Below are 16,235 nucleotides of genomic sequence, written 5' to 3' on the forward strand. Positions count from 1 at the left end.
CAGTGGTACATGAAGCAAAACAATGTTTGATTTCCGTGTATAAAATTCAGAAAAGTGATCTTTCGCATTCATGGGCCCATATAGCAAGCGCACTAGTGTTTCCTTTAACCCAAAGTTCCAGCCCTTGCTCCAGCCTCCTTCTAATGATGTTTCGTACTGAGAAGTTGATTTACTTAAAAAATAAAAATAAAAAAGATCCACTGAGTTATACGCCTCTCTCCCAATGTAAGTCTATGGGCCCAATGGCATCATGTGGCGGACACGTAAGTTGTAATTCCACTGTTTGGCCACTATGTATCATTTGCTTCATAGGCTTGGAATGAGTCCTAAAACCCAGAAATGAGTTGCCATTTTTGCACTTTTGGTTCCCTCATCTCAAAGTCAGTGGCTTTTTTGTGAATTGGTTGCTAACAGTAAGTGGCTAAATTATACTAGTAAACATAACACCTCTGCCTTTAGCTTAGTTGCGGTGAGGTGATGTCATGTGACCATGTTGTAGTTTGTTTATAGCTCAACGTTAGCTTTTTACTTCTGGCAATTGGATTTAAGCTTCAAAAATCATGAAATTGATATTTAAAATACCTCTTTAAAAAAGCATCACTCTATGGCAAACAATGTCCACCAAATACCAAGTTGGACCACATCGTTTTGGAAGACAATGAAAAAACGACCTTTATTTTCTCTCATCAGGTGGAAGCTTGACAATCAGCTAAATAAAGACAGATCTTCTTAACACATGAATATCAGTGGCTCTGGTACGTTCAAAATGTGAACCATGTGGACTTAACTATGGTGAGTTTTTTTTTTTTAATTAGGCTAAACAGAAAGGGCGAGAGGAAGAGCTGTATCTCCGCCTCTGGGGAAAGTGTGTGCGTGTGTGTGTGTGTGAGAGAGATGTGTGTGAATACTTATTTAGTTTCAACCCAAACGTCGCTGACTGCATTCTTCTCTTGGCGGGTGGCGCGAGCGGAGTATCCGAGAGAGAGAGAGAGAGAGAGAGAGAGAGACATAGCCTGCTGGGAGAGAGAAAAGAGAGTCCGAGAAGAAGCTGAAACTTCACTGCAGACGCTCCTGCTCAGGTTGGTTCCATCTCTATGATATTCTTTTAACACTACTGTAATATTTCTGCATGGGGACTTAACAGTGCGTCTGCGGGACTCAGTTTTGACCTTATTATGGACACTCCAGTGCATTGATCTCCAGCATCAAATAATCCTTTACGCTTTGCTTTAAAATAATGCAACTTCTTAGTTTTGCCCTGATGTTCGCACATGCTGCATCTTCTCTCCCCACTCATCTTTTTTAAAAATAAAACCCGCAGACCATATTTGCGTTAAAGCGCGTGTATATTCCACTAGCCCACTATTGGCGCACTGACATCGATATCAAACCAGATGAATCGGTTCTGTGCAAGGCTATAATGTTTATTACAGACACTTGCATGACAAACGCTTGCTTTTCCTGGGAGCATGCAGGGGATTTGATCACCCTGCTGACCAGTAGTTGCAGAGTCTTTCCCATGTGCATGAATGTGGAATTGGATGGTTGCAGCAGAGATGAAAACAATAGGGGGGGTTTTGCGCACACGTCATGAGAGCAGTTACAAATAATGATCTGCTCACGCGTATAGTTATGTTTAGTGTGAACGTTTATTTCCACGCGTGATGCACACTTCTCGTGTCTCTTGTTGTGATCCTGTCAAAGGCAGGTGAAATGATTTACCCACGCCGAAATGCAGAAATGTTGCCTGTTATTGAGGATAAAAAAAAAAAATAATACCCGCATTTTCAAGCAAGACGCATGGATGAAATCATTCTATATTGCTCATCAACAGGCAGCCACATTGTTCACTCGTGTTTTTATTACACAATTGTCACTGGCTTCAGGTTGTCAGGTCACTAAACCTGAAAGACGACACCCGATCACCTCAGGAAATGGCTTCACACCAGGGCTATTTGTTACCTTCGGCGGTGTACCGGGCAGTATGCCCTCTTCATTGTAATGGTGACACAGTCCATTAACATGACGTGGTTCCAGTATATCCAGCTGGACCTGAAGCCAGGGAAGGTGTGTGTGTGTGTGTGTGTGTGTGTGTGTGCGTGCGCGTGTGCGTGCGCGTGCGCGCCACAGACAGGGAGAGGGGGAGCGTGCTTCACGTGTGTGTGATTGTGTGTGCAGCTTTTCATGGACTGAAGGTAGAAACACTTTAATTTTCAGTTGAAAAATATTGATTTAGTGATAATAAATCTAAATCTAAAAATGATTTAATTCAAATCTGCCTTGTTTTTTTTTTATTGTGTGTCCCCCTAGCCCCCTAAATAACAGTCACCTGTTAAATCTTTCATCTTATGTTAATGTCTCATATTATTTTCTTCTTCTTTCTATCCTTACAGTATAGTAATGCAGTTGTTGTAGTATGTGCAAACCAGTTGTTGCTTTGTACACATTGGTTACAACATTTGACAACACTACACTGCACTTTTAAGTGCATTACTACACTGATGGTCAGGGAGTGTGAGAGAGGGGGAGAGAGGGGGGAGAGACTGGGGGCCTGTGAAAAGCAGAGCATATGGTCTCGTGACGTAACGCCGGTCGTTGCGGACGTTCTGACAACACTGCCTGTGTGTGTTTGTGTGCGCGTGTTTGTGTGCGCGCGCTGTTCAGGATTACTCCCGACGTATCCTAACCCAACAAACCGTCTTATCTCTGATGCATTCCGCAAAACACGCGCCACAATAAGCAATGAACGCCGTGACCGCCGCCACCTGCCTGCTCGTCGCCGGCTTCAGCTGCTATATGTACGGCAGCGATGTCTTGTTATCGCTGCTCCGTGTCTCTCTTGCAGACTCCTCCATGCCCGAGCCGGGAGCTGCTCCGCGGCGGAGCCCGCAGGGAGTACCCTACGCCGACCTGCCGCACATCGTCAACGCCGACGGACTGCACCTGTTCTGCCGCTACTGGGAGCCCGCCGCCCCGCCAAGGTCAGTGGAGAACGAAGCAGGAAAACTATTGTTTACAGCATCGTCCCTTACGTGTATGTGTTTAGTAGGCTGCGTGAGAGATGGAGTTTAAACCACAAGAAGTGTCTTCATTTTAAGTGATTATCCTGAGTTGTGAGGAAAGTGCTTCCACTCACATGGTGGCTTTCAGTCCTGCAGTCACATGGGCACTTCAACTTCCTGCATGTTAATCTGTAGTGTGTGTGTGTGTGTGTGTGTGTTTGTGCAGTCCAGGAGGCTGTTTAAAAGTGCACAGCTGGGTATTCTCTTCCCCTTCAGTGCAAATGTATATCTTGACATTGTCTAAACACCAACAACAACAACAGCTGTATGAATCCATACTCATCCTCGGGCTGGGCGGTATGACCAAAAATGCATATCACCGTATTTTGTAAGATTCTGGCGGTTTCACGGTATATCACGGTATTTCTTTTTCGCATTAAAGCATTAATTAATTAACGCCGAAAAGAAACGGCTGGCCAGCGAGCTGTGAACAGCTGTTTGTGTGGAGTGTCCAGTGTTGCCAACTCCTCAGTAAGGAAAGTAGCTATTGGCTGTCCTAAAAGTCGCTAGAAGTCGCTAAATGACGTCATCGCCTAATTTGCATAATGGTAATGAGCACTGTAGGAGAGAGGCGAGAACAGCAGCAGCTTTGCGCATGCGCGATTCATTTGCAGTCTGGACATGGAGAGTGTGGGTCTCCACTTTCTGCAGCTGGGACTGCTGCGTGAGGGGCTACTGTGAGACTAACCGCCTTTGAGTGCTTTGAGGCGGCGGAGGGGCTCACGGCAGCTCCCGCGTGCCGAACGGTACGTGCTTTCACGTCGGAGTCAAAACACCAGAAAAGTCTCCGACAACACCAGAAAAAGTAGCTCATAGTAACTCATCCAAGTTAATTTGTTTTGTATGGAGGTTAGGCCTTCATCCACCCACAACCAGGAGTCATATCCGCTCTGTGACTGCTCAAACACTCACCAATCAGCACTCCTCATCTTCCATAGACCGTCACAGTAAAGTCAACACCTGTAGATGTGTTGTTTTCATAATTTACTCGTTATTTTAGAGTAGCACTGGCAGAAAAGAAGCCTACTTTGATGAGCTGTAATCCAGTAACTCAACAGTAGTAAATATGCATGTAGGCATTTGGCTCAGGTCCATGTTTATAAAATCCTCATCTTTATTCTTGGTCTAGTGAAAGTCCTGGGCCGACCCCTTATGTATGTAATCAGTTTACTGCTGATAGATGCAACACAAAAGATCCCTCGGTCAAAATGAGACAACAACATGACATCAGTAAGACAAAATTAAAGGAAATATAATCAACCTGTAGTCAATCTGGACAGTTAAGTCTCGTTCTGTGACCCAAGCTCATTAAAAAGACATTATAATTATGTTAATCTCCTCATAGTGGGGACTGCCAGATGCACCAGTGTCCCATACTGGGTCATGACCCCATTTTAAGAAAATGAGGAACAGTGTTACCGGTTCAACCCACTAAACAAGTTAAAACATTTTGCTAATAAGTCAAACAGACATTTCCTGTAGGTGCAGACCCTATTTATACTTTACTATAGTGGGAAGGACAACAGAATGCACTAAGTTACTCTTTCAGCTCAGTTGCACTTTGTGTGTATGGCTCACATAGATTCACGAAATCAGTCCAGCACACGAGGAAACGGATGAACAACAGTGTCGGCTGTGGTCTCCCCGATCGCTTTATTTTGAAAAACCCAACTTTCCAAGCACGGGGAAAATGCTGGCTATCAAATGACAACATCTGTCTCCTCATACCCATAAACCCTTGTGTTTTGAGGTTACTACTTGTAGTTGATTCGAATGGTATTCTCAACCTTACTGAACAGCGTTATAGTTCATTTGCAAAAGGCCTGAGATGCTGACTCATAGGGCATTCTGGTGTCTGAAAGAGTGTTAATCGCAACGTTGTCTCTTAGTCAAAAAGACATCAAACGTTACAACAAGATGATTAATGGCTCCAGTTTATGAAAAACACGCGGTGCTAGTGTCTGCTGTCGGAGGCCCCCTTTGCTGTGAACTCTCTTGACCGTGGCCGGGACACCAAACGGAATACAGATGTCACACTTAGGCTCGCCTACAAATAACACAGTTGCATGCAGCAAAGAAGGAAAGGGAAGTGACAGAGACACCCACAAAACATCTGGAGTCAAGACATTACTGATCTCTCTCTCTCTCTCTCTCTCTCTCTCTCTCTCTCTCTCTCTCTCTCACTCTCTCACACACACACACACACACACACACACGGCTCACGCATCTCAGTAGAGCAGTGACTCATTAACTGACACTTGTGTCCGTGCCTCCGCTGCATAATTGCTCCATAAACCGTGGCTCATAGTTTACAGCAGCATGTGTGTATATTTGTGCAGTTAAATAGTTATTTATTCTGTATTTGAGCATGCAGATGCTTTTATACCTTTTTGCAGATATTTGTGTATGCGAGTAGCAAACGTTGGATTGAACTTCTCTGCCTGATGCAGATGCACTCTGGCAGCTCTTGTTAAAATGTAAATGTACATGATTCTGCTCAGGCAGTGGGACAAACATGACCTTATAACTACCCACAATGCCTCTGAGGCCATGCTGAGGTCCCTTACTCATCCCCCACACTTCCCCATGAACAGAAAATCTACTACCTGCTCATATATTTCAAGCTTGTCAACAAAGAGCCTCGGTAAATGAATAACCAATTCTAAAAACGTGTCCTACTCCAGCTGCCAAAAGCATCAATAAACCAAAATGACGAATTAGATTGGCATACCATAACAGCTTTACTGTCCCTCTGCAAATCATGTTGTTTTGGAAGTAAAAAGCGGAATCACTGCAGGCTTAAAATAGCCGCAGATCCCTCTGTGTTGTGTTTCAGAGCCAAGGCTTTGGATGGCTTATGTAACAGCGTTCTCACTGGAGGCCAGTTCGCGACCATGCTAGCGTTGCATGCAGTCATGTTACAGGGAGGCATGCAAGACTACATGAAATGTTGTGTGGCAGTCGTGATGTGTTTGTCGGTCGAGCAACGTGTGCTTTTGATAGCTGATAATAGCAGATATTCTGTGGTCGTTATATGTGCGCTGTACTCGAATAAAAAAACGCTTTAGAAGTTGCATCTAGACTCTCACGGGACACTTAAATTCTTCACTGAAGCCCAGACTAATTAAATCATTTTAGCTGAGCTAGCAGCTCCTAGAAGCTGTGTGTGGTAGGCTTACTGCTCTGTTTTTACAAGCTGACAAAACAGAAGCGGTTGAGTAAAGTCACCCCAAACTGATTTATTGGTCTGAATATGCTGTCGTCGGTGTTTATCGGAGTATGATTGTTTGTAGCTCTGAGGGGAAATCAGCCTCTCCTGAACACGCTTAATCTCTCAAAATCAAAGTTACACACAGTGTCATCAGAGAGTAAAACTGCTGAGCAAGCGTGACAAACTGAGACTCTCCAGCCTGCTGTCTGTCGTACAGCCTACACTTAACCGTGAGAGAGATACTCTGATGTGCACCTCCTGCGCTCCGATGTTTCGCAAAATAACCAGTTCTCTTTGGTCTGGATGGATGCAGCCTCCAGACTCACAGCGACCCACTCACTGCAGCACTCAGATTAGTAATTTAACGTGACACAGCGTGTCGGAGCCCAATTTATGAAATCTCTGTAGCTGCAGCTCAGCCAGAAGCTTATAGCATTATATGAATTTAAGTTAAAAAAATTAATTAAAAAAACTGGCTATGACCATCGGCATGAGTGGGAAATATGAATTCGAAGTTCTTAGTATACACTGTGGATGTTTTTAAAACACAAGCTACATCTCGACCATGCTATAATTTATGGAAGGATGGATACACAGTTTGATATCAGCCACAGTAGCAGCTGGTGCAGTCATAAATTTGACGATCAAAGGAATCTCCAGATAAGGCAATTTGCTGTTTGACAGTTTATTCAAACGGCAGCCAAATGACTGACTCATCATAAAATGTTTTGTAGTGATGCATGATTTTTTTTATAATTGAGATTATGCATGACAATGGTGTATATACTGTGACTTCTGATGATATCTTTTTGTCGGCAGCAAGACATCTGGTTCATGAGAACTCAAAAACAAACCAAAACACAGGGCTGCAACTCACAATCATTTCCATTTTGTGATTGTTGTCAATTAAGCGAATGTTTTTATTGATCAACCGGTTCATCTATAAAATGCCACATGGCGTCTTTACATGTTTACATGTTTTGTCCAAAACCCAAAGATGTTTAGTTTACTATCGCAGAAGGCAAAGAAAAGCACCGTATCCGTACAGTTGAGATGCTGGAACTGGGGTATGTTTTTGCATATTGTTTTGTTTTTCCTTACTGATGACTTTGTTTGATTGTTACGTTACTCTTTGGCAACAAATGTTGGAGCAAAATATGTGAAGAGATTATAATAGGAGCTAGTTTGTATTTTCTTGCTCTTCTCAGGATTTTAGCATCCATCTGTCCGTCGGTCAGCCATCCGGGTCTATTTCAGAAAACATGTCTTTTTAATAGTTTAACTATCATATGGATTTGGGAATCAATAAATCTGTTGCTGGTGTGACCAAAAGCTAACATGCGATGGTGGCCACTTTGCAAATATGTCTTTTGATTAACATACAGCTCAACATATAGCTATCAATGAGAGAACATTGTAGTAACAGCAGCTGATGGATTAAAAAAAACACATCACTCTTTGCTCTTCAGTAGCACTTACAAAGAAAGTCTTTTTCGGATGAATATTGATTGGTTGTTAAAGGTTGTAAATGTCCTTTAATGACTTCAACAGAGGGCGGTACGTGAACTTAGCCTCTGACATACATTGAGTGTGAAGAACCTCAGCATAACCTATTGATTTTTGTCGTTGCACTCACTTTCTGTGCAATTCAAGTCTTAAATGTGTCTCCTTTCATCTCCCTTCCAAAATTGTTTTGTTTAGACTTAAATGCTTAAATTGGGAAATTATTCGTAATTATTCTTTGGTCAAGTACTCTCATGTTTTTAAATGTTGTAAACGTGCAGAATACCTATCAGAAGTCAATTCACATACAAAATGAACCCTTAAAGTTTCCCCATGGGTATATGAGCATGAAACTGTCGGCAGGGAAAGAATCTACGTCTCTTCACTAGTAAATTCTCAGGAAGAAAGGACAAACCTTTCTGCTGCTGTCTTTTTCATGTCCACCATGTTGCCAACACGCTGTGTGTTCTGTAGGAATTACATGACAAATACATAATTGAGGAGTCTGAAAGATGCAGCAATGAAACCTCCAAAAATATGCAATTTGAAATATTTCTTGTTGGGATGAGAATGAGATGGGGGTCAAAGGTCAATGGCTCCTGAAAAGCCCGTTCACTACTAGAACCAGGAAGTAGGTGAAAGGTGGAGGGGAGGGGCATCAACAATGATTGACAGATCTTCCAAGAGATGTTCAACTGGGGCTTTGAACCCTCATGGAGACCAGCACACCAGCCGTACAAGCACTGCACACCTGTTTTTTTCACAGTACAATCGTACGATTGACAGTCACGCACAAACACACGCAGTTTGTGTAAATAGGTCGAAGCTGTTATTGACGTTATCGCTGATGGTGTCTCGATGATTTGTGTTTGTCAGACCATTTAATTTCCCTGCTGTTCGCTGCTTCTGTTACGCTCGTCAGTGGAGGATACTTTACAAAGATAAAAGCTCTTTAATGGTTCCCTTCATGTTTGCGCTTGGGGGCGTGTATGAAGCATGTATTAAACATTAGGGCCACTTGTACTCCCATAACATTCATTCAGTAAGTACCAGCCATAACATTGAAATAAGCTGAGACATGACTTGTACAAATGTGTAAATAATTATCAAAGTACTCTATATAGTTATTAGGATTTACATAAATTACATTTTATATATTAAATGTGAAAGTGGAAACACGCAAAAAGGAAAATGTAGTGACAAAATGGTAGTATCAGCGGTAGTGTTTTTATTTTATTGAGGCAGTGTTGGTGCATAATAAGAAAAAGGTGAATTCATAAGACAATTCCATTAAGAATAAAAAAAAAATTTGAATTCTGTTTCTGTCTACCCACACAAGAAAGTGTGCTGTGAACGTGTGACGATAGCAAGTTTAAGGAACGCACAGTTCTTCTTTTGTTCATTTGCAGTATCAGTTAGCTTCAAACAACTCTCCACAAATCAGCAGTTTGAACCCACGAGGGGGATTTCAAGACCTCCTTTGCACGTGCATCTCCTCCACGAGGACGCCACTTCCCTCTTCTCTGACTCTGACATTTAGTTTCCTGTCAAACCTTCCACATTAAGGAAATGACTGCATGTTATGACAGTGACTGAGTCTTTTTTTTTGCACTACAAATGAAAATCCCCTGAGCTCTACTGTTATAAGCTCTGCAAGTTTTATTCTTTACTTTTACTGGCCAGCAGCTTTAAAGGTCATGTTCCCGGGCCACAAAACACCTTAATTCAAAAAAAAAAAAGTTTTTTTTTTTTTTTTTTCAAAGCCCTGTTATAAATTCACGCATTCATTTTTTTTACTGCCTTCAGGAGATGGATCCTAAGTGTTAGCTGAGATCTTTGTGGTTCCCATATGCTCTTGGCCCAATTCTGCACTCTGCAAAGATGAAAGTGGAACATTTTCAATAATCTTTGGTTTACTTTCACTGGTGTAAACTTTCCTTCTGTGGATGCCTGCTGTCTGCCTGCCTCCATTTCTCTCCATCACACAGCAATTCCCTCTGTCTCTCTCTGCTGTGGAGGTTTCTGCGCAGTACACACTCACACACACACACACACACTCCATACCGGTTTGTCACACTTCATTCCTCTCTCAGCCTCCATGTCATTTTCCACTTGTCACATTGTTCTTTCTGTCAAATCCATTTTGGTTTTCTCCAAGTGCATCAAATCTCACTGTCACCTGGGAACTCACGGTCTCTCACAATGTCTGAAGGTGTCTTAAACACTATAGAAAGTTCTTAATATTCAGCAGAGAACAGTTACAATGCAACTGCTACCCGCAGGGCTACTTGGTGAATTACTGTAGCTGACATGCTAACGCTAGGCAGATTCTAAAATGTGGTCATTTTACATGCTGCCGTGACCTGGCCTATAATTAAACACAATCTGTTTATAGTAAAGTCACTGCACCTGGAATACTCTTCAGTCAGTTTAAATTTGGCAGGCTGGTCATGCGGTTTCTTTACTTTAGAGTTATAACCTTAAAAAGTTACTAAATTTTTTTTTTTTCAAAAGCTGCTGATGACGTCGTGTTTCAATCTGTCTCACGTTTATCTTCTCCTTCTATCTTTGGTCCGCTCTTCTTTTTCTTTCCTTTAATCTTTGCCTCTATGTTTCTAGACACACCCTATAACTGTACAGCTGCACTTAACAGCACTGATATGGTGACCCACCCACATGTACACACACACACATACACACACAGCATGTACATCACTTCCTTTGGGCAGCTCTTCAAAGAAAGCTCAGAAATGTGTGATTCTCCCATAGTCACAGTGAGATTAGTTTTAAAGAGACATACACACACACATTCCATTAAGTTCTGAGCAGTCTAAGTCTATTAATCGTATTTACATGCCAATGTTCGTCCTCTGGATCCTGTCCAGTCTGGACACGTGGACGCTAAAACCTTCAGTGTTAATTTCACTAGACAGGATGTTTATATAAGATCAGCAAAAGTGAATTGTACAAATATACACGGTGTTGAACAATTGCCCCAGAGACACATGTCACAATCAGGATTTTTAAAAGTCAAATATAAAACCTTTTACGTTATTCTACCTGTGTCCTGCCCAATCACGTGCAGCAGAACAGGAGAGTCTGGATGGTATAAGCCTTTTACCAGCAGACATTTTGACTTGTCCTGCAGGAAAAACGATGGCTCCGTTCTATTCAAGAAAGCCGCAGTGAGCCAGCCGGCACGGTACCAGGAGCCTGAAACTGAAGCATCGAAATGGAATGCAGCCTTCCTTCCTTTTATTACTTACACCTGTGCTTTTCCTGCTTTCCCACGTCACAATGTCAAAAGGTTATCGTTCGGCCTGTGCACGCTAACACAGTCCTGATACTGCTGCGTTCCCTTCGTGTCGACCTCAGTCAATGTTCATGACACGTATCATGATAATTTATGATGCAGATTGCTGGACTTGTGCTACTTGTAGCTCTCTCAGAGGTGCTGTACCCACAGAGATGATCTGCACGTTTCAGATGCCAATATGATTTTTGAAAGTGAAGAAAACATAAAGCAAAATAAAGTAAGTGAGTGAAAGAAAATAACATAATAACTCTGCAGCTTAGTCTCTTTTGTGGTGATTAGTCCAGATAAATAGCAGACATTTGCCATTACCCTCCCAAATCTTTGCATCATGGCTCCAAATTACAAAGTAAATGAAAGAACGTGAACATAATTATAATACATATTAAGTGTAGTTTACTCCCTGAAAGAGTAGTTATCTACTGTTGAGCAATGAGCTCACAAAATACCAAATCTGTTTAATTGGAGTACAGCTACTAGGGGGACGTCAGACATACTTACTTTCCATTTTTGAGCATCAAACGCATGCCTAAAATGTCTAAAATGCTTCTTGCTTTTCGTGTAAAACTCGAAGGTGCAGAATGTGGCATTCGGGCACAGTTGGAAGGTTTGCGAGTTCCTAAATAATCTTGGAGTAGCCAAACAGCGTTGCATTAAGGGGATTAGGCTCATGGCTTTGTTTTGGGTCTGTGGTTGTTTTGAGGAGCTCAGAGTCGAGCCAGAGGGAGGACTAAACTCTCTCTCACACTCTCTTTGAATGTTTTAATAAGGCTGGTTATCAGCCATGTTGTTCCAGCAACTGAAACTGGTGTGGGAGACAAGTGGGTCTCCAGTTCCCATGAGAGAGAAGGACAGACAGAGAGAGAGAGGGTGAAGAGAGATAATGAGAAAGGAAAATGAAAAGCCTCTTTTCTTGTTACTCGAAGATTAAAGTATTTTTAGCTCCTTTTGTTTTTTACTATTGAGCATTTTTATAGACTGAACAATCGCTTGATTGACAATTTCAACGATTGAAATAACCAATAGTTGCAGACCTTAATAACAAACGTCCCCGTACAATATACAGGCGAAGATACTTTGAAGGAGTTGGTCGGGATATGTGTCCGTCAGTGAACGTTTCCCTGTCCCGCCCCCACTTAATTGTGATTGGTCAATGCTAGTTTGCCTTCAGAAGGAAGTTGGCATGAGCCTCATAATACCAGGGGCCATATTCACAAAGCATCAGAAGTCTAAAAGTAGCTCCTTAAAGTAAGGGCCATATTAGCCCTGATCTGTCTTTACAGCAGTCCTACTGTGAGTTACTAACACAGCTCACAATTCTTCAAATGCTGCAAGTAATTTACCTGAGCAGTAATTAAAGGACTGTAGGTGTTGTAAAGTATAATTCTACAACAACGCGGCCTACTTTAAGCCTAAAATGTACCCAGAAACTATTTTTTGTGTAACATTTAAAAGACATTTCACACTTTCGAAGCTGCCATGTTGATTAGTCTTAAAGCAGCCATAGTGTGTAGTGCATTAGTCCACCCTGGTGACGGACGGCTTCAGGTTGATGGAGTTTGAGTAAAGTAGTATAACGCCAAGATGTCACGAAGTAACACTTCGTCCCAAGCGAATGCTTCTTGAGCCTTGCCAGACCACTTTAAGCAACAGTGGGCTGGCTCTGCACGGCTGAGCACGACATACTGACGATGACTGAATAATGTCACTTGTCTGCAGATGCCTGGATATGATTGAATGCAGAAGAAGATCTCTGGGCAATTAAATCCTTCAAAAGCAATGCAGACTGTCAACTGTCACCATGACGTATTGCCTTTCATCCAGTTTGTATTTCCTCTTTCTGGCAACTCAGGAATAAAGACTGAGAAGAGAAGGAGAACAAAGGGAGGGAAATGAAGTAAGAGAGGTGATCAGGCAGACAAACGAGGTGTTAAGGGAATAACGGATGGCGAGAAAAAAATGTCACATTGCAGTGTGTTGTTCACCGTACAGTCGCCATAACAATGAACCCAGATTAGCCCCATTAATCCCCTGCTGGCCCTCGGCATGTGTGTTACAGAACATTGTTCCTATACAAAGACACTCATTCACACACACACTCGCACTCGCATACTAAAGCGCTCACGCATACAGTACATGTATACACACACTTGCTCCGAGCCAACAAGTGCAGAGGAAGTCTTAGCCCGAGGCGATGGCTTTTTCCAAAAGGAGTGAAATCAGAGCCGTTTGCTAATGAGGCCTGATGAACAGATACTCTTATTCTGCTCTTCTACCCGCCTCACACTCTCACTCACTTTCTCCCCTTTTTCACTCGCTTCCCCTTTTTCCTCTGTCGCTGAATACATTTGGGCTAATTGTCTGCTGCTGATTGAAGCTCTCGCAAGGCTTCTCAGCTGCGCTGCTGTTCAGAGAAAGAACACTGCAGCGTTTCAGTGCTGCTCCGCTGCTTAATATGCGCTGATAGAAGAAGTAAAACCTGAAAATAAAAAAACACCTGCTCTCACAGCCGGCGCATTCATTAGCGAAAGGTCTCTCTTTCTGAGAAAACATGACGTTAAACCAGAATATACTTTCCATGATATCTTCTCTACCCCGACGTAAGAGATGAAACTAACAAGGGATTATCCTGCAGGCTTTTACGTGATGATCACAACATGTTTTTATTTGGTACATCATCATCATCATCATCATCATCATAAATTATTCGGTAGCCACTTAAATTATCCACATCTGTTTCTTGACACTGCTGAAACTCCCAAAGCCTCTGTGAAAGCCAGCTTTGTTTTGTTTTGACAAAACAAAACAAGTTTGCCTCGGAGGTAAAGCGACTGTTAATTGAATTATAATTGAAACATCTGCCAACGTTTAAAAATACAAAAACAATATGTCTCCATGAGCAGGGTCGGGACAAACAAAACAGATACTCCACATCAGAAAATACAACCCCCAAAAAGTTCTTCTTAAACCATGTCATTTATTTAAGAAATGAGATTCCAGGGCAGTTTACTGCTGTACATATAACTTCCTCATCAACGACATGGTTCTGCCTCAAACCAGCTGGAAACCTTGAGGATATCTGAAGTGTTCATGTCCATGCAGCCTCATTGAGTGAACGCTTTATAAATCTTATTTTTTATCAGCACTTGGTTGGAAACTGAGCCGCTGAAGTCTCTGTTCTGAAGAAGCATTTGCATACAGGTTTTAATGGACACTCATGAAAAGCAGGAATGTCAAAGCTGTCTTTTTGTGTTTTGCTGGATTCCCTCAGTGTTTGTTTTGAGTCGGGAAGGAAGGGCTGTGTTGAGGCAGATAGACGGACAGATGGATGATAGCTGCTATCTCTGAAAACATTCGCACCTCTTTTTCTTCTATCATCTCTGTCTCTTCGCACATGTAGTCAAAAGCAATGCTGTTCAGAGATCAATTGGTATTTTACCTGAGAACAATCACTGAGGACAATCACTGCGTCAGGTTGTTCGTATGTCTTCCGTCCATCTGCGTTTGTGCTCTGAACTCGTTCATCCATCTCACAGCCCTCCTCCCCCTCCAGCCTCTTATAATAAAGCCCTGTACTGTTGGAGAGAAATCTTCAAGGTTTAACCGTAACAGTCGGATAAATCAAGGACGGAAATGCAAACATAGGTTTGTTTGTCTCTGTGAACACATGACTTAACTCTTTCCTCTCCTTTCCTCTCAGGGCTCTGGTGTTGATTGTCCACGGGGCCGGGGAGCACTGTGGGCCGTACGATGAGATCGCACAGAAGCTGAAGGAACTGTCGCTGCTGGTGTTTGCACACGACCACGGTGAGTCACAAACACACATTACATTACATTAATAAGCTCACACCTACACTCATGGGTGCCCCATCTGTAGTTCAAACACAGCTTACGCATGGGTTTAAAGAAAGCCCATCATCCCCCTCTCTGCCTTATGTATTGTTGAGTGAACGAAGCTTAATCAGGCTCGTTGGGTACATTGTTCTATGTTGGTACATCGAGGAAAACTTCACAAATGCTGTTGTGAATGAAACTTCTGGCTCTGTTCATGTTCAAGTGAGTCCTCAGCACTGGACAGACTGGCTGTGAGCTCAGACAACAAACTGGTGTTTCAGCTTTTAGCTGATTCTCAAGGCTGGGAATGACAAAATCCGAACATCAAGTTGTAACAGTTAATATTACAAAACACAACTGAAGGATTCTAATCAGTACAGCTGTTGATGTTTTTATGATGGACTTGGTTGAAGTCTGCTCAGCCACACTAGCAGCATCTCTGTATGGAGGTCCACAAATATTGGATGGATTGAAATATGGTGCAGAAATTCATGATCCCCAGATAATGAATCTCAATGACTTTTAATATATCACAAGGTTGATATTTTGGGTTTTGAGTGTCTATACAACTTTGGATAGATGATATTTGGTAAAGACAAATTCAGGATGAATTGTAATAACTTTTCATCTAGTGTCATCACGTTAATACTAAAATACTTTATGCTTTACATCTAAACACCATTCAGCCTCCGCTGTGCTTTTAATCAGATCATGTGTGCTAACATGTTAACCTAAGTCGGGGAACATTGTAGCCCAGCTGCTAAACATCAGCATGATAATTTGGTTCTTTGTGAGCATGTTAGCACGATGATGATAGCGTTCATTTCAAAGGACTCCTGTGGCTATGAGCACAGTCCCACTGAGCCATTACCATGGCTGGTGACACTTCGGCACAACTTGTTACCCGGAAAAATTCACTTATCCAGTTTCTCAGGTTGCACAGGGCATGTTTTTCTATGGATGTAACTAACGAAACCTTTCCCCAACTAAATGTTAACTTAGAACAGAAAATGTAAAATGCGTTCTAAAAGAAAGATTTAATAGAAACAGAAAAATGCCTAAAGGTTTTAGCTTGATAGGAAGTAGTAATTGGGTATTAGCGATCTCTTCTCTCATACATTCCTCCAACTAGGTGCTCTTAGGCGAGGCTGCGTGGCGTTGCTGGTCTTAGATACAGCAGGAATGTGTGAACGTGTGTGACTGTGCAGCAAAGAGACGAGCAGGAGAGACCGAGAGATAGACGGTGAGAAGGCAAAGACTTAACGTCCCAGCTGTAAATGTAGAAATATTTGCAGAGGTAGACGTCTCAATG

At 42.3% G+C, this 16,235-nt stretch overlaps 1 protein-coding gene across 2 annotated transcripts in view; it reads left to right on the forward strand.

Annotated features, from left to right (window-relative positions):
- The first annotated feature begins 326 nt into the window (after positions 1–326).
- Positions 327–16,235, forward strand: part of mgll (monoglyceride lipase) — a 35,074-nt gene continuing 19,165 nt past the window's right edge. Inside the window, exons 1-4 of one of the 2 annotated variants that reach the window (XM_076093603.1) lie at positions 327–413; positions 691–1,079; positions 2,846–2,981; positions 14,790–14,896. In XM_076093603.1, the coding sequence (XP_075949718.1) occupies positions 2,854–2,981; positions 14,790–14,896 (235 nt within the window). In that variant the 5' untranslated portion in view covers positions 327–413; positions 691–1,079; positions 2,846–2,853. Of the gene's footprint in view, positions 414–690; positions 1,080–2,832; positions 2,982–14,789; positions 14,897–16,235 lie in introns of those variants that run through there. The other variant, XM_076093595.1, reaches the window with a different exon arrangement.

The sequence above is a fragment of the Anarhichas minor genome, unplaced genomic scaffold (assembly GCF_050575085.1).
Source record: "Anarhichas minor isolate MPS153535 unplaced genomic scaffold, ASM5057508v1 ptg000003l, whole genome shotgun sequence".
Classification (NCBI taxonomy): Eukaryota; Metazoa; Chordata; class Actinopteri; order Perciformes; family Anarhichadidae; genus Anarhichas; species Anarhichas minor.